Source organism: Papio anubis, chromosome 2 (assembly GCF_008728515.1).
Source record: "Papio anubis isolate 15944 chromosome 2, Panubis1.0, whole genome shotgun sequence".
NCBI lineage: Eukaryota > Metazoa > Chordata > Mammalia > Primates > Cercopithecidae > Papio > Papio anubis.
In genome coordinates, this window is record NC_044977.1 from 126,423,090 (window position 1) to 126,450,522 (window position 27,433).

A 27,433-nucleotide genomic window follows, 5' to 3' on the forward strand; every position below is an offset into this window, starting at 1 on the left:
CTGATTTAAATACTTAAAAAGAAAGAAATGCTTAACAATTAGTGAAGTGCATGAATTTAAAAAGTGGAAAAAGAAAAACAATAAACCTAAAGAAAGATATAAGTAATTAAGCTGAGAGAAAAAATTAATGCAATGTAAGCAAAATCTCTAGAGGAAAAATTTTAAAATACAAAGGCAGTTCTTCAAAACTTTTAATAAAATAGACTAATTTATAGCATATTTGTTAAAAAGGAAGGAAAAACAGGCAATATTCAAATGTATTTTAGTATAAGGTGTCATTTATTATAACAACCAATTAATAAACCATAACCAACAGTCAATATTAAAACTAAATGTAGGACTTTTTGAGAAAATGTAAGTGATAGCTAAGTAAATTAAATATATACCCTGTTCAATAATAAGAAGACTCAATATATTAGGAATAGGCATTCTCTACAAAATGTTATCAAAGTTTTGTGGAATTCCAATTTAAACAATAAAAGGGATTTTGGGAAACATAAAAGGTGACTCTAAACTTCATATGGAAAACAATACATTTTAAAGAAGTAGAGAAAAAGAATGAGGATTAGTTCTAACCAGATAAAGCTACAATTATTAACACAACGATACTGGACTGTGAATATGCAAATAGATTAACACGGCAATATAAGACACAGGCCCATGCATATATAATTTGTTAAATGACAGCACTGAAGGAAAGTATCAACTATTTACATGGACTATTGACTCAGTATTTAAGAAACAATATACACCCCAATCAGACGTAGATTTGGTCTTTTCAAAAGAAGACATTCATACAGCCAACAGACACATGAAAAAATGCTCATCATCACTGGCCATCAGAGAAATGCAAATCAAAACCACAATGAGATACCATCTCACACCAGTTAGAATGGCAATCATTAAAAAGTCAGGAAACAACAGGTGCTGGAGAGGATGTGGAGAAATAGGAATACTTTTACACTGTTGGTGGGATTGTAAACTAGTTCAACCATTATGGAAAACAGTATGGCGATTCCTCAAGGATCTAGAACTAGATGTACCATATGACCCAGCCATCCCATTACTGGGTATATACCCAAAGGACTATAAATCATGCTGCTATAAAGACACATGCACACGTATGTTTATTGCGGCACTATTCACAATAGCAAAGACTTGGAATCAACCCAAATGTCCATCAGTGACAGATTGGATTAAGAAAATGTGGCACATATACACCATGGAATACTATGCAGCCACAAAAAGGATGAGTTTGTGTCCTTGTAGGGACATGGATGCAGCTGGAAACCATCATTCTTAGCAAACTATCACAAGAACAGAAAACCAAACACTGCATGTTCTTACTCATAGGTGGGAACTGAACAACGAGATCACTTGGACTCGGGAAGGGGAACATCACACACTGGGGCTTACCACGGGGAGGGGGGAGGGGGGAGGGATTGCACTGGGAGTTATACCTGATGTAAATGACGAGTTGATGGGTGCTGACGAGTTGATGGGCGCAGCACAGCAACATGGCACAAGTATACATATGTAACAAACCTGCACGTTATGCACATGTACCCTAGAACTTAAAGTATAATGAAAAAAAAAAAAAAGAAAGAAACAATATAAAATGTGTCGATTTCTCACATCGTGCACAATAAACAGTTCCAGATAGATTTAGGGACCTATGTGTGTAAAATAAACTTTATCCATTTCAGAAGAAAATATAGAAAGATAAATTTATGACATCAGGTTAGAGAAATAATTACTTAAGCAGAATACAAGGAGAACAAATCTTATGGGAAACACGTATAAATTTGACTACAGCAAAATGAAAACTTCTGTTCCTCAAAAGACCATTTGAAAAGTTAAAAATTAAAGCAACTCACCACGAAATGTTATTTTCAATTCACATAGTTGATAAATGATATTCAGTTTGAAGTCCTACCTTAAATCTATAAAAATTAAGAACAATAGAAAAGAAGTAAAAGATATAAACAGGCAATTCTACAGAAAGAGGAATCTATCGGGACCCAATAAAAATATGAAAAAGTTCTCAACTTCCCTGTAATCAGAGAAATGCAAGTAAAAACCATGGTGAGATATATTTTATGAAGAAAGATGATAAAAATTTGTCTGAAAAATATCAAGAATTGGCAAGAAAATGAATAAGGGGAACCTTCATGTGCTATTATAGTGCTTGCAAATGGTTACAAACAGTTCTGATTATACAATGCACATTATAAATAAAAAAGAAAAATAATCCTGTGTATGTACACCATAGAGTAAGAACACATTTTTTACATATTCACAAGGATATCTATACAGGGTGAGTACCCCCTATCCAAAATATGTGGGACCAGAAAGTTTTCAGATTTCAGGTATTTTCAGATAATTTAGTGTTTACATATATGCAACAAAATGTCTTAAAGGAGCAAATTTATGTTTCGTATACACCTTACACACATAGTGTGAAGGTAATTTTATATGATTTTGTTGAGGAAACAGTTTTGACTGCAACCTGTCATTTGAGGTCAGGTATGGAACTTTCCACTTCTGGCATTATGTTGGCACTCAAAATGTTTTTTTTTTTTTTTGAAGCATTTCAGATTTTGAATTTCTGGATTAGGAATGTTCAGCCTATATATAAATTTCACAGAAGAATTTTTATACTCATGAGTTCCCATACATTGGAGAACTAGAGCAACATTAATACACCTGAATCTCACACAAAAAGGAAATTTCATTACAATGCATACAACATGTCATTTATACAGTTAAGAAAGCATGCAAAACAATGCTATATAGTGTTTATAGATACATATATACTTACACGGAAAAAATAAAGAAATATTTGTAAATGGTAAACACTAAATTCAGGATAATATTTTCTGGAGAGTCCTTGAATAAGGATAATGCGGTCTTATATGGGTACACATTGTGCAAAGCAGCTCAATTTTATTTGGAATAATTAATTTCAAAGCTCAACATGAACACATGGTCACAGTTTGTTATTATTTTATTCCTACAGTTACATATTATACTATAAATAGGAAAAATCAGATCGAAGAAGGTTAGTTTGGGATTAAGAAGCAACATATTTTAATACAATAATTTCATCTTTTACAATGAATTAATGAGAACATCAAAATAGAAAATGAGTAAAATGTAAATACAAAAGGCAAAGAAAATGCATAAAGGGACAATGAAGGAAACTTGTAAAATAATGCAACTAGAGACAAGGATGGAGCAAAAGTGGAAAATAAATTAGTTTAAGGAAGTGCATATAAAAGGAGTAAAGCAAATTGTAAATATCGCACATTAATCAGTTGAGGCATACAGTGTGATGCTCTAGCCAAATTTGAGAATCTTAATATTATAAATAGTAAATATATTTGTTATTTAGGTTGGAGCAGATATCTGTGGATTTGTGGCTGAAACCACGGAAGAGCTTTGCAGAAGATGGATGCAACTTGGGGCATTTTATCCATTTTCCAGAAACCATAATGCTGATGGATATGAAGTAAGTGCCTCTTGTTCTCCATGTTGTGAAATAAAACACAACCATAGTTTTTATTAATCTCCTTAAATTAAATCTATACAGTATATGGTCTGAAAGATTGCAGCATAATTTATAAAGGATTGTTAGAAGTCCCTTTCTCAAGTCCTATACATATTTTGTATATTCTTACATTTAAAAAAAAGGGTTAAATAAGGAAATCATGAAATGAAATGTAGTCACAGCACAAATATCTTAGTTGAGACTAACGCATACACTGTACAAATGTATTAGATTACCAGTATTTTAAATTAGAGCCAAAGCTTTTAGAGTATGAATTCTTGGATTCTAACAATGTAAGTTCCAGATAACTTTTATATGAAGAAAAGTTATAATATACTGTAATGGATTTCGAGTTTTTGTTTAATTCATATGAAACAAGAATTTAAAGATACCCACAAAACAATTACAGTCCAGTGTCTTTCAATAATAAATAGAACTGGAATGAATACATAGGGACAAAAACAAAACTAACACTTTTAGAACACAGTTTTGGACTGGTAGGAGCAGAAGTGCAAGACAGTACAAAGCTAGTCTACCAGCCCTGGGAACTCAGGATACTGTTGGCTCATCATGATAAGCATGTTTTTCAGAGAGAATAATAAAATTCAGTTAAACCATTATGTCAATTAAGTACATACTGGTTAAGAAACCATTCAATGTTTACACACTGGTTGCATACAGGGCTTATATTGTGTTTGAGAAGAGACCCAACTACTGAGCTCAGCCTGGAGGGAGGCATGATCAAAAAGAATTAAAAGGTACAAATTGGAGATTAGTTTCTTCTTAATACACCTAAATGATATTTTCAGGAAATGTGCATCCGTGGGAGATTTTGATAGAAATTGCATGACACTCCATGTTCATAGAAATTGCATGACACTCCATGTTCATTTGTGTTCTCCAAAATGCTGATGATAAGACAGAAACAAATTTTGAAATTTATTGGTCAAATAATGTGAATGACAAAGAGAGTGAGCACGAGAAAGTGGGGAGAGCCTGCAGACCATGGTTCAGGTCTGAACTTGATGAAGGTGAAGGGAAGGTGGTTTGGGAGGGAGAATTCTGAATTGCAGTCTAGTTCTAACCAAGTTTCAGTCAGGCGAGTGGGGAGTCCTTAAGGGAAAGCTGACCATTGACCTTTCTTGCATCTCCCAGGAATGAGTCTGCATCGTGTTCTTACTATACTCATTCAAGGCTGGGAGCAGCATCGAGAAACATGGTTTTCAGTGCAAACTTAATAGTGGATTCAGGGAGACAGTAGTTGAGGTCTTCAGTTAATATCGTTACCAAAAGCAGGAGACCTAAACCGGCTTGTCCATATCAGTGTTACTTGGCTGAAGGAGTCACTTACCTAGCCTGAGCTCAGTAGAGAGACTGCACTTCAAATTGTAAGTCTACAGGCTGTCCAGGTAGCTCTGTTCCCTGTGTTCCTGAGCCAGCAACCTACCTGTGATAATTCTAATAGCAATGGCACAAGACAGTAAGTCCTTAGGCAAGTCTATTTCAAGCCTCTGCTTTAATGTATCACATATAATAACATCCTATTGGCCAGAGTGGATTGCATGACTGAGCGCCAAGTCAAAGCGTGGGTAGGTACACTCTACCTTCACTGATAGGGATTACAACATTCCATGATAAAGGCTGTGGGTACAAGGAAGCATGAAACATTGATGCCAATAATTCATTCTACCACAATTACAAGATAAAAATTCTCTTTTGTTAAAAAATATTTATTTTTTCTGTGGCAATACTTCAAATATGTTGAATTGTCCACTTCAAAACTAAGTTTAATTAAAACATATAACAAAACCTAGACATATTCATTCAAACACTTTGATGATGAAATTGGAATAATTGCAATTTCTCATAAACAAGCTGAAATTTTTGTAGTTTGCTTTAAAAAGCAGATTAAAATGCTTCTACTTTAATTTTCACTCGTATTTTAGCTTTCTTATTTTAATTTCTCTTTCTATCTCACAGCATCAGGATCCTGCATTTTTTGGGCAGAATTCGCTTTTGGTTAAATCATCAAGGCACTATTTAACTATTCGCTACACCTTATTACCCTTCCTCTACACTCTGTTTTATAAAGCCCATGTGTTTGGAGAAACAGTAGCAAGACCAGTTCTTCATGAGTGAGTACTACGTACAATAATTATAATAATACTTTTTAAGTATTTTCAAACTTATACAGAAAAGATTAATAGAGATAAATCAAGATATAAGTTAAATTTCTGATGCTTGTTTTTACATTTGTATAGATGATTTGAAGAGCTATATAATGATACTAGTAAATATAATTAATTGGATAATATTTAGGTAGAAATTAGAGAATTAAATAGAACTTACAAGGAAAAGATATAAAACATGTTAGGATATTACATCAGTAAGAAAGATTAAGCATAATATTATTAAAAATATATCAACTAAATATTGAAACAATAAACTAAACATAGATCAAGAGTACAGTATAGTACTTACTAAAAAGGGAAATTGTGTTTATCTTTGCATATATCTTTGACCGGAGTGGGGCCTTTCTGTGATGAATGACTTAAAGATCCTTTTAAATTCAGGTAAAAACTAGAGTTTACCATGAAAAAGCTCTAAGTGAAGAAAGTAGAATATGAAAGATTTCCTATACTTTATGAATCTATCTTATAGGAGAAAATAATTAAACAGAAGAGTTTTTGTATAAATAAAAGGTAACCTTGTCATCTATGATAGATTTTTCTGAGTACGAGATACATTTATTTTCTCCTTCTCTTTTCTTCCTTCCTTCTTCCCTTCCCTCCCTGCTTTCTACTTTCCTTCCCTTTGTTCCCGCCCCTTCCTCCTATCCTCCCTCCCCTCCTTCTTTCTTTCATTTCTTCCTTTTCCTTTCTCCCTCTTCTACTCCCCGCTTCTTCCTTCTTCCCTTCCTCCCTTCCTTCTTGAATGTCAGATGAATAATAAAGGATGTAAGAACTATGGATTCAAAATGTCATCTGAAACAAGCACAATTCAAGATAATAACAATTCCCAGGAAAAAAAAACTGAAAAGATAAACTGAACCAGGAATTGGCTAAATTTATTTTTTCATTATTATACTTTAAACATTGTCATTGTTCTTAGGTTTTATGAAGATACGAACAGCTGGATTGAGGACACTGAGTTTTTGTGGGGCCCCGCATTACTTATTACTCCTGTTTTAAAACAGGTAGGCTCTACAGGTTTAATAACCTTATTGTTTAAACTGAAGTTTGTACAACTAAATTGAGCCTACATTACAAAACATCTGAATAATAGATGATACTCAGTGGATTGTTTCAAGCTGACAAATATCAAGTTGGAATTCTATGATGTGAAACAAATTTCAAAAAGTTATAAAAATATTAAATAGATCTATGCTTACCAAATATGTAATATCTAACTGGGGACAGGAAAATTATATGAAGTTATTGTTCTCCTGAAAAAAAAAAAAAAAACTATATTATAGAATCAAAATCAAATCATAATAACAAAGGGCTCTCATTTAAGTAGATATATACATTGAAATTGTGCTCAATCGTAAATAAAGAGGAACTGGAAAACTTGCTGTTCAGATGAAAATGTTAGAGAAACACTGGAGTGAGTTGGTAATTATTACCTATTTTTAAAAGGTGTATGTGTCCATGGACGTAAACAGAAATAAACATATTCACATTCACAATGACCATGTGGTTTATAACAGTACACATATATGCATACATTATTTTAATTGCTATCTAAATTAATTATTTCTTTACCTCTTTGCTTTTATAAGTTTTATAATATATTATCTAAAGCTAATAAAATAGCATTTTGATTATTATGTATAGGAAATATCGGAGTGTAACAACATAAAGTTTTTTTCCCTTGACTATGAAAACCCAACTTAATATTTGACAAGATCCTCTCTGTTAAAAATTGAAATTAAAAAAATACATATTATTTTTCTTTATTTTAGGGAGCAGATACCGTGAGTGCCTACATCCCTGATGCTGTTTGGTATGATTACGAATCTGTAAGTAATCTTAACATACTAATGGACTCACAAGTATATTTTTAAACATTTCTACATAGAAACTTAATTCCATAGAAACTTAACTATATAGCATACATATTTTTAGAATTTCTGTTATTAACTATAAAAAATAATATTTTCAAACTTTAGAAATATGTCAAAATTTTTATAAGTATACCCTTTTTTGCGCATGAGCTAGACTCTAATATGAAGTTATATTATTTAGCATAAATAGATATTATTTATTTTTAAATTTTGGAAATAAAAGTTAGCAGTAATTTAGGAAGGAGTGGCAACTTATTTTAATGCTTTTTCTTATTTTACATATTTATCTTATTGCCAGAAGACTTGAGTACTGAGCTAATCTTACATATTTGTTTTTATATGGTATATTCAAATATTTGAAAAAGGCTTTTATTTCAACCTTGAAAAGGCAAAATAACAGCACTCATATACACCATCCATTTTTTTCAACTAAACAAGACTTTTTGAGCACTATTTATTTTAAATGATATTATTTCGTAAATAACTTACATTGGCTAAGTATACCCTTATTTTTACAGGAATAATGATTTTAAGAAAATCCTTCCTAAAGACATAGTTAACTTTAAACCATAACAAAGAATAAAAAAGCTAATTAAAGTACTGTTAATTATTGTAGAAAGAAAATGAGTCTCTTTATGTTGTTTTTTTATTTTTTATTTTTGAGAAAGTGAACTTTCTTTTCCTCTGCTTTGTTCAGCAAACTGGGGGGGGGAAAAAAAAAAAAAACTCTCCTAAAGTTAGAAAACAATATATTGTATTTATTCGGATGACATAAATTGCTCATAATAAAAATTGTTTCTATGCATACCTTTTAATTCTTGTGAAATAGAGTTTAAAGTCTTCAATAATATTAAGAATATTTGTAATCTTCCAATTATTAGGGTGCAAAAAGGCCATGGAGGAAACAACGTGTTGATATGTATCTTCCAGCAGACAAAATAGGATTACATCTTAGAGGAGGTTATATCATCCCCATTCAAGAACCAGATGTAACAACAACAGCAAGGTAAAATGAAAAATCATTAACTGAAATCTAAAATAAAATTCAAATTCTAATATTTCATATTTGTGTTAAGAATCAGAGATAATATTTAGCTTCTTCACCTGCAGATATGTGACACACAGAGGTAATACTGAACTATAACCATTGTAGTTATAAAAAGAATGAAATTATTTATATTATTATAAATATCTTGATTTTCAAAATTTCTAATTTACTTAGAAGTTAACTTTCTGTATCAAAAATTTACTCACATTAGCATAATTAAAGATAATATTTGATTCTTAATAAATATACAAAATGTGAATGTTTGTTATATAATTGAGTAAAGTATTTGTTAATTTTTACATATTTGAATTTCCATACATAAATAAATCCCAATGTATTTTTTTCTGCTAAAATGCTTTAAGTTCATAAATGAATGGGATATTTCATGTTAGGTAAAGAGCAAGAGAGAAACTAAATTGCTCACTAAGTGTAAATCTCAGAAATATTTTCTAAAAGTAAAAGAAACTTGAAAATACTGGTGCTCCATTTCGCATCATTCATTCTGAGTACAAAGAGCACAGAAAGTGCCGTATTGAATTCACATACTTTTCCCTATTCTGCCACAACCCAACAGGAAGTTACTCTTTATTCCTTACCCTACTGAATTTTCTTCATAACATTAAGAATATCTGAAATTATGTTATTTATTATTTTCTTTTATGTAGTATGTTAGCGATACGCATTAGTAATTAGTAATTTAACTGTTTTGGCATTCTAGAATGTAACTGATTCACGAGTATGTTCTCAAAAAATTGTTATACATGAGAGCTGTAATGACCAACAGCAACATATAACTTGGTAAATGCATACTGGAAGGAATACATCCTATACAGTCCAGGACATGCCTGGACTGTATAGCCTTGGAGATAATATTTTATGGTAAAATGTAACTTAAAAACAAACATATTTCTTGACTACATCTCATTTCTCCTGTTGTAATAATTTCATTTATAATATTCTTACAGATTCCACTAAACATTTTTTAAATTTTAATCTTTTTTTAATTTTTTTGCTCATAAGAAGTAGACATTGAAATTTAGGGTTATACAGGTTGAGTTGAGCCTTAATATGACACATTTAATTTTTCTTATTTGAATGAAAATATTACATTGTTTCAATTTTGCAAGTATCTCAGCCTTCAAAAAATCCATTATTGCATTTACTACATTTATTCTTTTGACTCATTTTCTACATGTATAAAGTACTTCTGTAATCACATAAGAACATTGATATCAGTAAATTATTAATACATATAAATACAAATTTATTGATGTCAATTTTCTTACTGAATTCAGGACCCATAAAACAGACAGGTTGAAGTGGACTTATTTATAGGATATTGTATTATTACGCATTTATTTTGAATCATATATGCATCTAATTTTTCTTAATAGCCGTAAGAATCCTCTAGGACTTATAGTTGCATTAGATGAAAACAACTCAGCCAAAGGAGACTTTTTCTGGGATGATGGAGAAACTAAAGGTAAGTCTGAAAGCGATATGCTTTAAATGTTCATTCTGATAACTGGAAGTTTTGGCCTTATTGATATAGGTTTTTTCATTTTTAAAATATCACAATTTTTATTTTTAATTCCTAAATTTTTATCTGTTGAAGGTTTTTAGGTTACTTTAAACATTTTACCATTGTTATTTGCTTTATCTATATTTAACTAAAATATCTAGTTTTGTGCTTTTGTTTGTTGTAAGTCTTTGACAAGACTTTTTAATCTATCTTTATCTTTTAGATTAAAATAGTCAATAAATTCTCAGGTATACAAATTGCATTATATTTTCAACTGTTTTGAAGTAAGATAGTGATTATAACTAAAATTTTGTCACTGTAAACAGAAAATAAAACCAATATTTAAAGATTTCGTTATTTAATGTCAAATTATTTGAGGTAAGAATGTCATTGTATCAATTGTTTACAATTTATTTTCCTTATTATCTTTCATTGTATTTCTTGAGCTCCAACCTTGAGAATTCAGTATACCAAAGGAAATATTTAAAAGTAATTTTATGCTATGGTATTTCTAATTATGCCATAGTAAGTTTGCCTATTTGTATTTAACTGTTCACTTACAATTTTCCTTATAAATATTTAGAAACCTTTTAGAAAAATCTCATTTCTTCCAATAGAGGGCTGTTAGGTATGTGTTTTATATATGAGTACAAAAGATTATAATTTATCTTCTATTTTAATTAACTACTTCTTAGGTGTATTAAGGAATATCCTTGTACAAATTTTAAAGAGTTACAGATAAATATAAGAAGGACAACAAGAAAAAAAAGAGTATCCTAAATGCCTTTAAATGTATATGAAACATGTGAATATTTATGTATTTTTGAAAATGTATGTATTTAAAAATTACCACAGGATTCTGTAATTCTCTCCTAAGACTTATATTCACCCTCAGTTAACATTCATTTAAACAAATTACATTTATTTATGGCCTTATATCAATGCATTAGCAATCAAACTTATTCGAAGGAAAGATCTGTTCTCTGGGTGATTTTCTCAATGCAAGCTGTGAATTACTTATATCATTAACAGCTACTAATCATAAATGTCCTCTGTCTTTCAATTATTATTATTCTTTACCAGTAGTCCTTTCCTTGATAAATGTAGTCTTTTATACCATCTACCTGACTTCCAAATTTATATCTCCAAATCAGTCTTCTATGTACTTCTCTATTTGTTTGTCTAATAAAAATCTAAAACATAATCTTCCAAGATAGAACTTGGATCTTACCACCATTTATCTGTTCCACCTATGGTGTTCCCTTTGTCAGTTGATGGTAACTTCATTGCTCCAGATGCCAACACCTTGGAATGGGCTATTCTCTCTCACAACCTAAGGATTTCATTGGTTCTACTTTGATCTGAATCTTCTCATCAGTTCCACCACTATCACCACCATCATTCATGTTAATTTAGGACAATAGCTTCCTAATTGCCCTGTAGCTGTTTTCAATCCCTTTTTAAATTTTATTACAATCCAGCAGATAATCATTTAAAAAGGTGATTCCAGTAATTGCATCTCTTCTCAAAACCCTCTAATGATCCTCCATTTTACTCAATTAGGAGACAGTGTTTTATGGAGACCTAGAGAGCTTATGGTTTGTGCTTTAACATTTGCATATGTGCACACACACACCCCAAACGCGAACCCACGCATCTATTATCCTGTATTGCTTTCTATTTCTCAATTTCAGCACACCAACCTTCTTGCTCTTTCTTAAAATACCCTGAGGTGTAAACACACTAGGGTGAGCCCTTCCGTGAGATTAGATTCCAAACCTATTCTCTGGCTTATGTAGTAAGCCAAAAAACTTCCTGCATGGAAGTTTTATAAAAGTGGATTCCAGCTGAACTTACATTATTTGTAGTTATCAATCAAACAATGTCGTTGAGATGATACCTCCATTGATAGCATGTGTGGTACAATTATAAGATTATTCCTATTACTCAAATTATATAAATATTCCAAATACATACTGTCTACTGATAAAGATGCATATGAATAGCTTACTTTCATATAGGTAAGTAGCTAAGAATATGAATAATATAATTCAGTCAGTTATCTAATATGATACCTATGTAGCTATGTGCATTTAAAAAGTGAAAGAAAACCAGAATTCTGATTAATGGATTTGTAAGCAAACATGGAGACAGTAAAGTGATCTTCAGTTCAGGTTCTGAATATAATTTTATTTCCTAAGACTAAAATTTTAAGCAAATTAATGTTGTGGAAAGTATATTATATGAATCCTAGGATTCCCTTTATATTTTAACACTTTATGACAAACTACTTCAGTCCTTATCTTCAGTTTTTCTTTTAAAGAGGTATGTTGAATAAAAGTTTTATTATATATGGTACAGAATCATTGTATTCATCCATCTTCCTCATTAAAGTTTATTTCAATTATAGATTAAGGTTTATTTCAGTCTTCAACGTGTCTCCAGATTTATTTTTTCCTTGAATACAAAAATAATAGAAAAAAATAAACATAAAGATGCAAAATATATTATAGTATGCCATGTCTTCCTAAGAAAAATTTATTGTTATGAGGTTTACAAGGGAGAGAATATCATTCAAAACAATACATTTTTAATTATATATTATATACTGTAAGTTTGGCTTTCTCTTAATTTCCAGAAATATCTTGGTAGTCTTTGAAAAAGTAAACAAGGCAAATATGCATTCATTACCTCTACTCGCTGTGAAAATAAAATACCATTATTATATTAGTTAGAGGAAATTAAAACATATACAGAGAAAATGTTTGAGATGCTTCATTAATAAACAGAATCTAATTTGTTCAAATTTCTTAAGTGTTATATAAGTGTAAAACCAGAGCAGAGAATTTAACATTACATTTTGTACTGATCATGATATATTTCATTTCAGATACCATACAAAATGGCAGCTACATATTATATACATTTTCAGTTTCTAATGTAAGTATTCTCTTTGTACTTATAGCTAAATGTATAATTTGTTCATGCCTAGGTTATTCTTTTATGGTGAATATTTTGGAAAAGGTGTTCACATTTGCCTACAGATTTTAATGGAATGTAATAAAATAAGTTTTTCATTTAAATTGTTATATTTAAATTGTTAAATTATAAACAAATTATCTTAAAATTTTATAAAGTTTGTGATCATGTAATTGATGCAAAGAAACCTTTAGAGTTCTTAACATGTTATGTTTGGTTTTAGGCAACATGCCCTAGGAAAACAATTTCAACATATTTGAAAATATTTTAATGAATTAGTCACAGTAATAATTGGTGTGGATTTTGGTTTATTAAATTTTGAATAGTTAATAGAAATGATTTTTTTCATAGATGTTGGTTTTTTCATACATTCTCTTTTGGCAAAGTTAAATTATTCTTCATCAATGTTAGGACTAGAATAAGAATGAGTCTATATGTGTTGCATATGAGTAATTAAGGTTGTCTCTGAAAGTAAAATTTTCTGGCATATATATATAAATTAAAATAGCTATTAATGAGTATATTTCTATGTGCTACTTAGATGAGGAGAGCTGGAAGGAATAGAGATGTAGATGATGACCTTTCTTTCCTGTGTCGTATCGGTATTGTTATTTCAGGTTTGGGTTTGTATCTGATGACCTAATATATAATATCATATACTATTTTTCCCAGAACACATTAGATATTGTGTGCACACATTCATCATATCAGGAAGGAACTACCTTAGCATTTCAGACTGTAAAAATCCTTGGGTTGACAGACATTGTTACAGAAGTTACAGTGGCAGAAAATAATCAACCAATGAGCGCTCATTCCAATTTCACTTATGATGCTTCTAACCAGGTAATTGCAATCTTTTAAAATATTTTAGCTATCATATAATCTCACATTTAACATTATATAACCATTCGGGCACTTATATTTCTCCTCTCAGTGTGTCTCCCTTCCTTCTCTTCATTGCTTCCTTCCTCCCTTCATTTTTTCTTCACTTTTTCTGAATAATATTCCAATTTACGTCAATCCAATTTGTATTTAGATATCAACATGAAGGGAACTCCTTGCAATTTCTCTCTCCCTATTTTATTTTCTCATGCATACTAGTTATATGGGCCTTGCTAATATTTTCCATAAAATTCTTCTAATCTGAACTCTAACCTACCTATTGCACACAAAAGAAATTCCAAATGTTTTAGCTGCTTTAGACTCTTTAATATATTGGTTCAGTTCATTTCTTTAGTCTTTCTCCTGTTTCTTTTTTAGTGAGGTGTCATTGTCCTCAAAATATATCTTGTACTCTTCTGACTTCAATTTTGCGTTTACACTTTTCTTCTCCTGTAGAAAGCCTTCCTTGTGTTGTGATTTTTGTTTCTTTTGATAGTTGTAGTATAGAGGGAAAAAGAATAACAAAATTGGATGCAGTGTTATTGGATGCACAGATTCCAGCTCTGCTATCTCTGCTTCTAAACACATTAAATAAATCTCTCATTATTTTAGTTTTCTCATTTGCAAAATGTAATATTTCAATTATAATGTTGCTTTGGGTAGTAGATTGATGTATTAAAAAAGAGACTGTAATATTTAAAAACATGAAAGCAATTATTTTTGTCATTTACCTTTTCTCCATTTATATAATACCAAATTATTAGTAATATTGCCATAAATAATTTCTGAATTGTTTAAGATATAGAACATTGTCTTATAATATTTTTGTCTAACTCATAAGACCTCTGGCCCAGGGCTTTTCAATTATTTATTTTCAGAAAATATGTACTGATTAATTATTTTTTATTTAGTAGGTATATTATGATTTATATTTCATAGCACTATAAGAACAAATTGATATAAATTAAGCAATACAAGCTTATTGTGAACTTTATGACTGTAATAGAGATTAAAAGAGGGAATAATAAAAAATAATTATATTGGTTAGGTATACAATATAAAGGTCTGTCTGTGGCTATTTGTATGTCTACTTTTATGTTTATAAATATATATACATAAACACTAGTAGTATACCTTTATAATTCTGCTGTGCATAGATTGATCTTTATATGAACTTTCATTACTCAAAGTAAAGTTTTGCAACTATGTTTGGTAGATATCAAAAAGTAAGTTATGCAGATGAAAATCTGGGTGTGGGATAAATTTGCTCACATTATTCCCAAAGTATATAAGAAATAATCAAACATGATTTTGAAATCCCAATTATAGACATAATTGTATGTGTGTGCACATACATATGTACATATATGTAGATATACATAAATACACACATATATATTGCATATATATAATTCTATTTTTAAAGTATTTTATCAAAACTACTAATGATTTAATTTGAAGAATTGCTGTAATTGCCACATTTCATAAAATGTAAATTTTTTTTTTAAATCATCCGATGACCAGATACAGTGTTTAAAAGTTTTGTTTGTTTGTGTGTTTTGTTTGTTTGTCTTCAAAGGTTCTCCTAATTGCAGATCTCAACCTTAACCTTGGAGGAAACTTTCGTGTTCAATGGAATCAAATTTTCTCAGAAAATGAAACATTTAATTGTTATCCAGATGCAGATTTGGCAACTGAAGAAAAGTGCATACAACGTGGCTGTGTATGGAAAACGGTAATAATAATTTTAATTATTACTCATGATATGGTTTTCACATAAACATTTCAATGAAAATTTTACATGTTATAATTTTAAATCTTCAGCATATAAACTAAATTCAATTAGATAATCATGTGGAATGTGAAGTTAGCGTCTCTGACAGGCAGTTCACTTTTATTTTAATTAATTATCCAAAGACATATCTTAGTAAATGCCAGGCTGAATTGATGCCTAAATTGCTTTCCAGGCACTTCGGATAGTGTAACTTTACGTGATAAAATAATACTGTCTGTTACACTTTACTTGATGTTGACTGTAGCGGATTTGCTCATTTGGATAAGATATGCCAGTAGTGGATACTATTTCAAAATCATTGTCTCAAGTTATTAAGATATATAATGTTGAGTAGAGGGCTAGTTCTCTTCCACTAAGGATGGTAATCTCTGGCCAGTTATTTTGACTTTCATTTTAACAAAATAATGATGGCTGAGGGTGGCAGGTGTTTTTACCAATGTCACAGGAAGGACATTGTAAAACATTCCCTCTTGCTATGCCTGTTTTTCAAATTCTGAACTTTTCATTACATCATTGAGTTTTGTCAACAGCTACATTTATTTAATATAACTAAATAATTAAATGCGTTTGTTATATCGCTGGGATGAGTCAAGACATATCTGTCAGCAATTTTCCAGAGACATTTACATTTATATAAAGAGATGCATAGAATCTCTGCCTCCAGAGAAATTATCCCGATTTCTCTGCATTAATTGTTAAAACAGCATAATCTGTATCACTAGTGAAGAATAGGGAAGAATATAAGGAGAGAAAAAGTGAAGAGGAGAAACGATTTTAAAATCAACAGAAATCAAATGGTGAAGTTCATTTCTCTGAACCTTCTCTTTAAGTTGCCTCTCTTCAGCCAGATTCACATCCATTCCCCTTTACATTCAAAGTATGCTAACTTTATCAAAACAAAAATGAAGGACAGGTGGGAACAATTCATCTTACTAAAGCATAAATAGCTTCTAAACATGAACATGTGAAATTTTATCTTTCCCATTACATACTTTTAATGTGATATATATATAATGTTAAATCTATATAATGTTATATATAATGCTAATGTTATATATATATAAAACTATATATAACTATATATATATATATACACACACACACATATCACAGTTTTTTTATCTGCTCATTGATTGATGAACATTTGGTTTGGTTCCACATTTTTGCAATTGCAAATTGTGCTGCTATAAACATGCACTTGCAAGTATCTTTTTTGTATAATTACTTCTTTTCCTCTGGGTGGATACTCAGTAGTGGGATTGCTGGAACAAATGGTGGTATTGCTTTTAATTCTTTAAGGAATCTCCACACTCTTTTCCATAGTGGTTGTACTAGTTTACATTCCCACCATCAGTGTAGAAGTGTCCCCTTTTCACTGAATCCATGCCAACATCTATTATTTTTTGATTTTTTGATTATGGCCATTCTTTCAGTAGGAACGTGGTATCACATTGTTGTTTTGATTTGCATTTACCTGATCATTAGTGATGCCGATCATTTGTTCATATGTTTGTTGGCCATTTGTTCATATTTTCTTTTGAGAATTGTCTATTCATGCCCTTAGCTCACTTTTTGAAGGGATTGCTTGTTTGTTTTTCCTGGGAAATTGTTTGAACTTGTTGTAGATTCTGGATATTCGTTCTTTGTCAGATGTGTAGATGGTGAAGATTTTCTCCCACTCTGTGGGTTGTCTGTTTACTCTGCTGACTGTTCCTTTTGCATTGCAAAAGTTCTTTAGTTTAATTAAGTCCCAGCTGTTTATATTTGTTTTCATTGCATTTGCTTTTGTTTCTTGGTCATCAAATCCTTGCCTGAGCCAATGTCTACAGTGTTATCTTCTAGAATTTGTGTAGTTTCTGGTCTTAGATTTAAGTCTTTAATCCGCCTTGAGTGGATTTTTGTATAAGGTGAGAGTTGAAAATCTAGTTTTATTCTCCTGCATGTGGCTTGCCAATTATTATGGCACCATTTGTTGAATAGGATGTCCTTTCCCCACTTTATGTTTTTGTCTGCTTTGTCAAAGATCAGGTGGCTGTAGATATCAGGGTTTATTTCTGGGTTCTCTATTCTGTTCCATTGGTCTGTGTGATTATTTTTATATAGTACCATGCTATTTTGGTGACTATGGCTTTATAATATAGTTTGAAATTAGGCAATATGATGCCTCCAGATTTGTTCTTTTTGCTTATTCTCACTTTGACTATGCATGGTCTTTTTTGATTCCATATGAATTTTAGGATTGTTTTTTCTAGTTCAGTGAAGAATAATGATGGTGTTTTGATGGGAATTGTATTGAATCTGCATATTGTTTCAGCAGTATGGTCATTTTCACAATATTCTTTCTAACCATCAATGAGCATGGGATGTGTTTCCATTTGTTTGTGTCATATATGATTTCTTTCAGCAGTGTTTGTAGTTTTCCTTGTAGTGGTCTTTCACTTCCTTGGTTAGGTATACTCCTAAGTATTTTATCTTATTTTATTTTATTTTATTTTATTTATGGAGCTATTGTAAAACGGGTTGAGTTCTTGATTTGATTCTCAGCTTGGTTCTTTTTAGTTTATAGAAGAGCTATCGATTTCTGCACACTAATTTTGTATCCGAAAATTTTGCTGAACTATTTTATCAGTTCTAGGAGCTTTTTGGAGGAGGCTTTACGGTTTTCTAGGTAAATGATCATATCATCAGCAAATAGCGACAGTTTGACTTCCCTTTACTGATTTAGATGCCCTTTCTTTCTTTCTCTTGTCTGATTGCTCTTGCTAGGACTTCCAGTACTATGCTGAAAATAAGTGAGAATGGCCATCTCTGTCTTGTTCCAGTTCTTAGAGAGAATGCTTTCAATTTTTCCCCATTCAGTATTATGTTGGCTGTGGGTTTGTCACATGGTTTTTATTACATTGAGGTATGACCCTTGTTTGCTGATTTTACTGAGAGTTTTAATCCAAAATGGAATGCTGTAATAGGATCCTGTGATTTTTATTTTTAATTCTGTTTATGTGGTGTATCACATTCATTGACTTGCATATGTTAAACCATCTCTGTATCCCTAGTATGAAACCCACTTGATCATGTTGGGCTATCTTTGTGATATGTTGTTGAATTTGGTTAGCTAGCATTTCGTTAAGGATTCTTGCATCTATGTTCCTCAGGGATATTGGTCTGTAGTTTACTTTTTTGGTTATGTCTTTTTCTGGTTTTGGTATTAGGGTGATACTGACTTTATAGAACAATTTAGGGGAGGTTCCCCCTTTTTCTGTCTTGTGGAATAATGTCGATAGGATTGGTACCAATTATTCTTTGAATAACTGGTAAAATTCTGCTATGACTACATGTGATCCTGGACATTTTTTTTGTTGGTAATTGTTTACTATCATTTTAGTCTCACTTCTTGTTATTGGTCTGCTCAGGTTATCTAATTCTTCCTGATTTAAGGTTGTGTCTTTCCAGGAATGTATCCATCTCTTCTAGGTTATCTAATTTGTGTGTAAAGGTGTTCATAGTAGCCTTGAATGATCTTTTGTATTTCTGTGATGTCAGTTGTAGTATCTCCCATTTCATTTGTAACTGAGCTTATTTGGACTTTCTCTCTCTTTTTCTTGATCAATCTTGCTAATGATTGGTCAATTTTATTTATCTTTTCAAAGAACTAGACTTTTGTTTCAGTTGTCTTTTGTATTTTTTTGTTTGTTTCAATTTCACTTAGTAATGTTCTGATCTTGGTTATTTCCTTTCTTCTTCTGAGTTTTGGTTTGGTTTGTTCTTGTTTCTCTAGTTCCTTGAGGTGTGACCTTAGATTGTCTATGTGTGCTCTTTTAGACTTTTTGGTGTAGGCATTTAGGGCTATGAACTTTCTTATTAGTACTGTCGTTGCTGTATCCAAGAGCTTTTGATAGGCTGTGTCACTATCGTCATTCAGTTAAAAGACTTTTTAAATTTTCATCTTGATTTTATTTTTAACCCAATGATCATTCAGGAGCAGATTATTTAATTTCCATGTATTTTCATGGTTTTGAAGGTTCCTTTCAGAGTTGTTTCCAGTATTATTTTACTGTGGTCTGAGAGAGTGCTTGATATAATTTCAATTTTCTTAAATTTATTGAGGCTCATTTTGTGGCCTGTCATATGGTCTATCTTGGAGAAAGTTCCATGTGCTGATGAATAGAATGCATCTTCTGTGGTTGTTGGGTAGAATGTTCTGTAAATATCTGTTAAGTCCATTTTTTCCAGGGTATGGTTTAAATCCATTGCTACTTTGTTGACTTTCCATCTTGATGATCTTTCTAGTAGTATCAGTGGAGTATTGAAGTCTTCCACTATTACTGTGTTGCTGATTCCCTCAATTCTTAGGTCTACTGGCAATTGTTTTATAAATTTGGGAGCTCCAGTGTTAGGTGCATATATATTTAGGACTGTGATATTTTCCTGTTGGATAAGGCTTTTTATCATTGTATAATGTCCATCTTAGCCTTTTTAACTGCTGTTGCTTTAAAGTTTGTTTTGTCTGATATAAAAAAATAGATACTTCTGCTGGCTTTTGGTGTTCATTTACATGGAATGTTTTTGTTCCCATCCCTTTATCTTGAGTTTATGTGAGTCCTTATGTGTTAGGTGAGTCTCTTGGAGGCAGCAGATGGTTGGTGAATAGTTATCCATTCTGTTATTCTGTGTCCTTAAAGTGGAGCATTTAGACCATTTACTTTCAATGTCAGTATTGAGATGTGAAGTACCATTCCATTCATTGTGCTATTTTTTGCCTGTATACCTTGTGTTTTTAAATTATGTTTTATAGGTCCTGTGAGATTTATGCTTTAAAGAGATTCTGTTTTGATGTATTTTTAGGATTTGTTTCAAGATTTAGAGCTCCCTTTAGCATTTACCGTAGTACTGATTCTGGTAGTAGTCAATTCTCTCAGCATTTGTCTGTCTGAAAAAAGGTTATATCTTTCCTTCATTTGTGAACCTAAGTGTCCCTGGATACAAAAGTCTTGGCTGATAATTGTTTTGTTTAAGGAGGCTGAAGATAGAGCCCCAATCCCTTCTAGCTTGTAGGGTTTCTGCTGAGAAACATGCTGTTTTCTTTTTTTTTTTTTTTTTTTTTTTTGAGACAGAGTGTCGCTCTGCCGCCCAGGCTGGAGTGCAGTGGCCGGATCTCAGCTCACTGCAAGCTCCGCCTCCCGGGTTCTCGCCATTCTCCTGCCTCAGCCTCCGGAGTAGCTGGGACTACAGGCGTCCGCCACCTCGCCCGGCTAGTTTTTTGTATTTTTTAGTAGAGACGGGGTTTCACCGTGTTAGCCAGGATGGTCTCGATCTCCTGACCTCGTGATCCGCCCGTCTCGGCCTCCCAAAGTGCTGGGATTACAGGCTTGAGCCACCGCGCCTGGCCTGAAACATGCTGTTTTCTTTTGTAGGTTACCTGGTGCTTTTGCCTCATAGCTCTTAAGATTTTTTCCTTTTCCTTCATCTTAACTTTACATAACCTGACAACAATGTGTCTAGGCAATGATATTTTCACAGTGAATATCCCAGGTATTCTTTGAGCTCTCTTTTATTTGGATGTCTAGGTCTCTAGCAAGGCCAGAGAAGTTTTCCTTGATTATTCCTTCAAATATGTTTTCCAAATTTTTAGATTTCCCTTCTTCCTCAGTAACAATAACTATTCTTAGGTTTGGTCATTTAACATAATCCCATACTTCTTGGAGGCTGTGTTCATATTGTCTTATTCTTTTTTTCTTTGTCTTTATTGGACTGAGTTAATTCAAAAACCTCATCTTCAAGCTTTGAAGTTCTTTCCTCTGCCTGTATGATTCTACTGCTGAGACTTTCATTTCTTTGTTTAAGTCCATGTGGTAGGATGATATCATCAACAAAATAAGCTTGAATAGATGAGAAGTATTCAAAGACTAAACCCTGGGCGATTACAAACTTCAGCCAAGGAGGAAATGACAAAGGAGTCTTAGAAAGAACAGCTCAAGTATAGGGTTGGAAATAACCTGCTGGGTCCTGGAAGCCAATTGAACAAAGCATTTAGAATGGAAGAAATGATCAACTATGCCAGTTGTTTGTTAGTAAGATAAGGACTGGAAACTGACATGTGGATTTGGCAACATGGAAGTCTTTGGTAACTTTGGCATGCAAACATTAGATGTAGTACTAGGGGTAAAAGCCTGGTTAGAGTGAGTTCAAGAGAAAATCATGGGACACATTAGAGATAGTGAGTATGATGAACACTTCTATGTTTTGCTGTAAATAAAGCAGAAAAAATAGAACAGTAGTCAGAGAAACTACTGAAGTGACATTTACTTCAAAAAAATGAGATGAATAAAATCAGTTTATGCTGTTAAAAATAACATAATGAATGCAATATTTTTGATGCAAGAGAGGGTGGAGATTTGAGGGAGAAATATTTTTATAGGTAAGGAGGCCTGGGATAGGGTACACAGATGAAATTGTTCACTTTAGATAGAAGCCAGGCAGTACGCCCTCAAGAAAGTGAGTCAAACAGAGTATCTCAATTTAGTCAGCTTAGGCCTCTTTCTTTTAAAGAGCTTTTAGGAGGACTTATACAATTTCTTTAAAAGGAAATTGGAAATGTAGATAAATATATTTCTCTGCAAAATATAATAATAATCAAGGAAGATAGGGAGAATGGATTGTGGTAAGGAAACTAGCCATCAATGCCACAGTTTATAATTTTTTTTCTTAGGTTTTGTCTCTCACTTCTATGTAAACCAATCAACTATGATTCTTGGCCAGGGTTCCTATTTCAAATCCAGGTCAGGATGTAATTGACCGGTATAGCAGTAAGTTAAAAAAAGAAGGATTGAGAGTTTCATTATAAGTAAAAGGACTCTACCACTTGCCCTTTAGAGGCATGTCATAATGCCATTTTTATACACAATAATCAATAATCAATATGAAGAGTAAGAACAAACATGGAATCAAAATGTATTAGTAATATACTTGCTTTTGCAGACAACACAATTTAATGCTATTTTTTGAGTTAAAAAAGTACGACATTTGATCCTTCTGCTCTACCGTTCTTTCTGTAGAGCGTAAATGCAAATATTTTGTATAAAATTTTAGTACATGGGATCCCAAATTACATATAATATATTTTGTGTTATGACTGTTATTTCATTTTTTTATTAATGAAACTTGTAAACCATACAATGTGTGACTAAACATCAATATAATTTTAAAGAGTCGAATATTACAAGGCTTATAATTTCTGGCAATGAGCATGCATTGTGTTTTTAGGATTCTTCTCTATCCAAAGCACCTGAGTGTTACTTTCCCAGACAAGATAACTCTTATTCAGTCACGTCAACTAACTATTCATCAATGGGTGTAACAGCTGACCTCCAACTAAATACTGCAAATGCTAGAATAAAGTTACCTTCTGACCCCATCTCAACTCTTCGTGTGGAGGTGAAATATCACAAAAATGATATGTTGCAGTTTAAGGTATGCTTGATATAAACTACTTCAAAGCTAGTTTTGATTTTGGGTAATTTTGGAGATTTTGGATAATTCTGCGATTTGATATTTAATGTAGTATTAAAGGTTATTAACAGTTTTGATAATATTTTGATTCTATAAAAATATTTTTTCCTACACAACTCATAGCTAGGTGCCCAAGAAATGAAACTGATCATTCTTGCTAACTTTGGGATTAATACAATGATGATTTAAAAACTACATTTAAATTCTTGCAATATACATAAGTCATTTATTATCAAACTATGCTGATAGTGTCATTAAAATAAACAAAATTGGATGCCTACTCTTTTTACTATTTTTAAGTTGTGGCCTTAATTTTCTGGCCAATGTAATAAGACATACCAAAGCAATAATTTCATTCAACTTTTAGAGATAGCATATTTTTGTAACTTAAGAATCCCAAGGGATTCCATTAAGATAGTATTAGAAATTTTAAATATCAACACAATAACTAGATGTAAAATGTATTTCCAAAGATATTTTCTCGTACATTGTTGCTCACTATTTAGAAGCAGAAATGGTAACAAATCTCATTAGCAAACTCAAATGAAAAAATCAAATAATAAATCATCAAAAATTATAGGACTAAATGGACTATCTATAAGGAGAAAAACTATTAAAAATGTTCATATTAAGTATTTTAAAATTATAAATGAGTCAATTATCTTTTAAATGTTAATTCACGAACTCAATCGCTGCTTTTAAAGTATTTTCATATAAATCTTAGTGAAATATCTTTTGAGACTTCATAAAATAACTTGTAAGTTTGTCTGAAAAAACAAACACCGTGCAATGGTTAAAATTCAGCAAGGGGTAAAGAACAAAAATTCATATAATTAAAACAGTGTAGAACTGGAGATAGAATTGCCTGATTGTTTATTGAAACGAGATGGCACAAAAGCATTGAAGATTGTGTGTGTGTGTGATGGCGCAAAAGCATAGAAGATTGTGTGTGTGTGTGTGTGAGAGAGAGATGGCACAAAAGCATAGAAGATTGTGTGTGTGTGTGTGTGTGATGACACAAAAGCATAGTAGATACGTGTGTGTGAAGAAAGGTTTGCAAATTAATAATGAAGAAGTAGGTTATTTAATAATTTATATAGAAAAGTGTCTGTTTTTTTTATCATATACTAAAATAAAATTTAGAATGAGTTGCATGTGAAAACTAAACATAGCCTAAAACAAATTTAACTGCATATTTATTTTGTATCTGGCTAGCACAGGCCTTTCAAGCCACAGATAAAAAGGCATAAATGACATAGGTAAAAATCTACACATTTTCTTACATACAAATAAAACATGTTTTCACATGGAAAACCACTATACACAATTAGAAGACAAAAAATGGGTAAATATCTGATAAATATGTGACTTAAGGAAAGCAATTTCAACTCATGTAATCAAGAAAAAATATCAAAACCTCTCATAAGAAGACATTTAACAGAAGAAACTAAAATATCAAGATAATTACACTCATTAAAAATTCTAGGAACAAAATGCAATTTAAAGTACAGTGGAACATAAATGCTAATAATGTAGAAAAAGATGAAATCTCATAAGAAATGAAATAAATAACAATGAAAAATAAATGCTTTTAATTTAACATAAATTAGCACTAGAGTACACATTTTGGTGAGAATATTAATCAGTAAACAAATTCTGGAAAGCAGTTTGTCAATAGTTATCAAAGACCCTAAAACGGTAAGTATACTCAGTCCCTAGAGGTATTTAAGAAATGTGCTGAAGAAATAAAAACACAAATAAACATAAATTAGCATTAGGGTTTATTGTATAATCATAGGTATGACAAAAAATATTGAAACAACTTCTGTTTTTAACCATGAAATAATGTTGGTATACCCATACTATAGAATATTTAGCTCTAAAATTTCTGTTTTGATCTTATTGTATAGAAAACAAATCACAAAACAATTTTTAAAGGTTCAAAAATGCAGTACTCAGTTTGGTCCCATTATAAATGTGTATATGAAATTCTATATTGATATGGTTATATGGACCATGAATGTAGAGTTAGAAATTATATGGAGAAAATATCTAAATATTCTTAGTTGAGCCATTATTTAAATTATTTCATGACATGTACATGCTATGTCAGCAATCAGAGTAAACTTTTTACTACTTATCTGCAATAGATTTACGATCCCCAAAATAAGAGATATGAAGTTCCAGTACCGTTAAACATTCCAGACGCCCCAATAAGTACTTATGAAAACAGACTTTATGATGTTGAAATCAAGGAAAATCCTTTTGGCATCCAGATTCGACGCAGAAGCAGTGGAAGAGTTATGTAAGTGATTGAATGATTTGATATAAAGGATATTTTAATTTCAGCTTAGGATCGGAAAAGTAAAATGATTAACAACCTTCACTGTCCTAGAGTAGCATCACACAAAAAAAATTTAAGTTGTGTTAAATAACTTTGCCCATTTTAATATTTCTAGCCAAACATAGTCCATGGGACTATTTTAAAGGATTGACCCACAATTTTATCTACACTTTAGAGGTGTTCAATTTCACTATTAGTATCAGACTCATTCTTCTAATCAAGTTGGGAACCAAAACCAAAACCTCTTTTAAAAAGCATGATGAGTGTTGGCAAAAATAAGTATTTGGAAACAAATGAAGTAAATATTTATTAAAACTGTTGAAATAGTTTATTGGTGCTTGAATCTGATAGAATTAATAATTTATCTGCCATGTATTAGTGAAAATAAGTTACAACACATAAGTCTAGATATATTTTTATGTTACAATGAATAAATTTAATTTTAAAATTATGGTCTTTATTCAAAATATCTAGAAACTATAATATATTGAAATATACTTTTATGTAATTTAAGTTTGCCATGCCATTCCTTAGATGATGTTATCAGGATGTTTTCTGGTATTGTCAGGATATGTACAAATAAATAATGACTAAAACTATATCTGGATCATTTTAATAATTTTGTTGTTATGACAATATTTTTGTTCAAAAACATGTGAAGTTAAGTCATTTTATAAAAATATCTTGGTGCAAGGGCATTATTCATTGTCATTTGGCAAGCATTATTCTCAATTAGTTTTCCAAAATAATAAATATAAAAAGTTAAAATATGCCCAGATTACTTGTAATACTTACGTTTCCTCTCCTTGCCAATGTTACTTTCCATCCTCCTTTATGTTCTTGCAAATGAGTTGAATAATATGTTTCTTGAAACACATTACTTCATACACAGCTATTTTTATGAACATAAAATAAAGGAAGAAAAACACAATTGGGAGTAGTAATTGGCAAGAGTTCAACATTTAAATATCCATTAAACTTAAAATTCATTATAATATTGATTTATTTTTATTCTACATGTAGAAAAAAGTGTATTGTGATTAACTCAAGGGAGCAAGAAAATTGAGAACTTTTAATTTCTAGGTCACACATTACTGAGTCATTGATGATTTCATATTAATTTTATTTTTAAAAGGAATACTTGTCTAAAGAAGGACATGTACAATCATATTATTTATGATTTCCCTATAAGTGTACGAAACATATTTTACATATTCCTTAATTTAACTAAAAGAAAAAATGTATTAGAATAGTTATCTATTTCCATTTGGTACCTGGGTATAATTAGGAATATAGAAAAAATATTGATTTTTTGATAATTTAAGAAAGAATTACCATTATCATTTGTGATACTATTTTGCATATATTTTGACAGACATAGCTTTATTTTCTTTTGTTTTCAGTTGGGATTCTTCGCTGCCTGGATTTGCTTTTAATGATCAGTTCATTCAAATATCGACTCGCCTGCCATCAGAATACATATATGGTTTTGGGGAAGTGGAACATACAGCATTTAAGCGAGATCTGAACTGGCATACTTGGGGAATGTTCACAAGAGACCAACCCCCTGGTGTAGGTACCAACATGTGACCACTCCATGAGGCAACTAAGACCATGAGTAGCATCCAAGCCACTTCTTTATAGGCCTGTGCTTTAGGATTGAAGTAATGACTAAGGCATTAGTTAGCAATCTCCAGAGCAGCTATAGCAATTTTCTGAGAAAGAAACCCAAAAAGTCACC

General features: G+C 31.3%; 1 protein-coding gene across 1 annotated transcript in view; it reads left to right on the forward strand.

Annotated features, from left to right (window-relative positions):
- The window catches only part of SI (sucrase-isomaltase), a 93,624-nt gene that overhangs the window by 26,129 nt on the left and 40,062 nt on the right, over window positions 1-27,433 (forward strand). Inside the window, exons 15-26 of the mRNA XM_031662933.1 lie at window positions 3,395-3,511; window positions 5,531-5,685; window positions 6,662-6,746; window positions 7,515-7,571; window positions 8,498-8,622; window positions 10,059-10,147; window positions 13,077-13,126; window positions 13,838-14,008; window positions 15,627-15,782; window positions 23,103-23,309; window positions 25,499-25,653; window positions 27,096-27,264. Coding sequence (XP_031518793.1) covers window positions 3,395-3,511; window positions 5,531-5,685; window positions 6,662-6,746; window positions 7,515-7,571; window positions 8,498-8,622; window positions 10,059-10,147; window positions 13,077-13,126; window positions 13,838-14,008; window positions 15,627-15,782; window positions 23,103-23,309; window positions 25,499-25,653; window positions 27,096-27,264 — 1,536 coding nt within the window. The remainder of the gene's footprint in view (window positions 1-3,394; window positions 3,512-5,530; window positions 5,686-6,661; window positions 6,747-7,514; window positions 7,572-8,497; window positions 8,623-10,058; window positions 10,148-13,076; window positions 13,127-13,837; window positions 14,009-15,626; window positions 15,783-23,102; window positions 23,310-25,498; window positions 25,654-27,095; window positions 27,265-27,433) is intronic.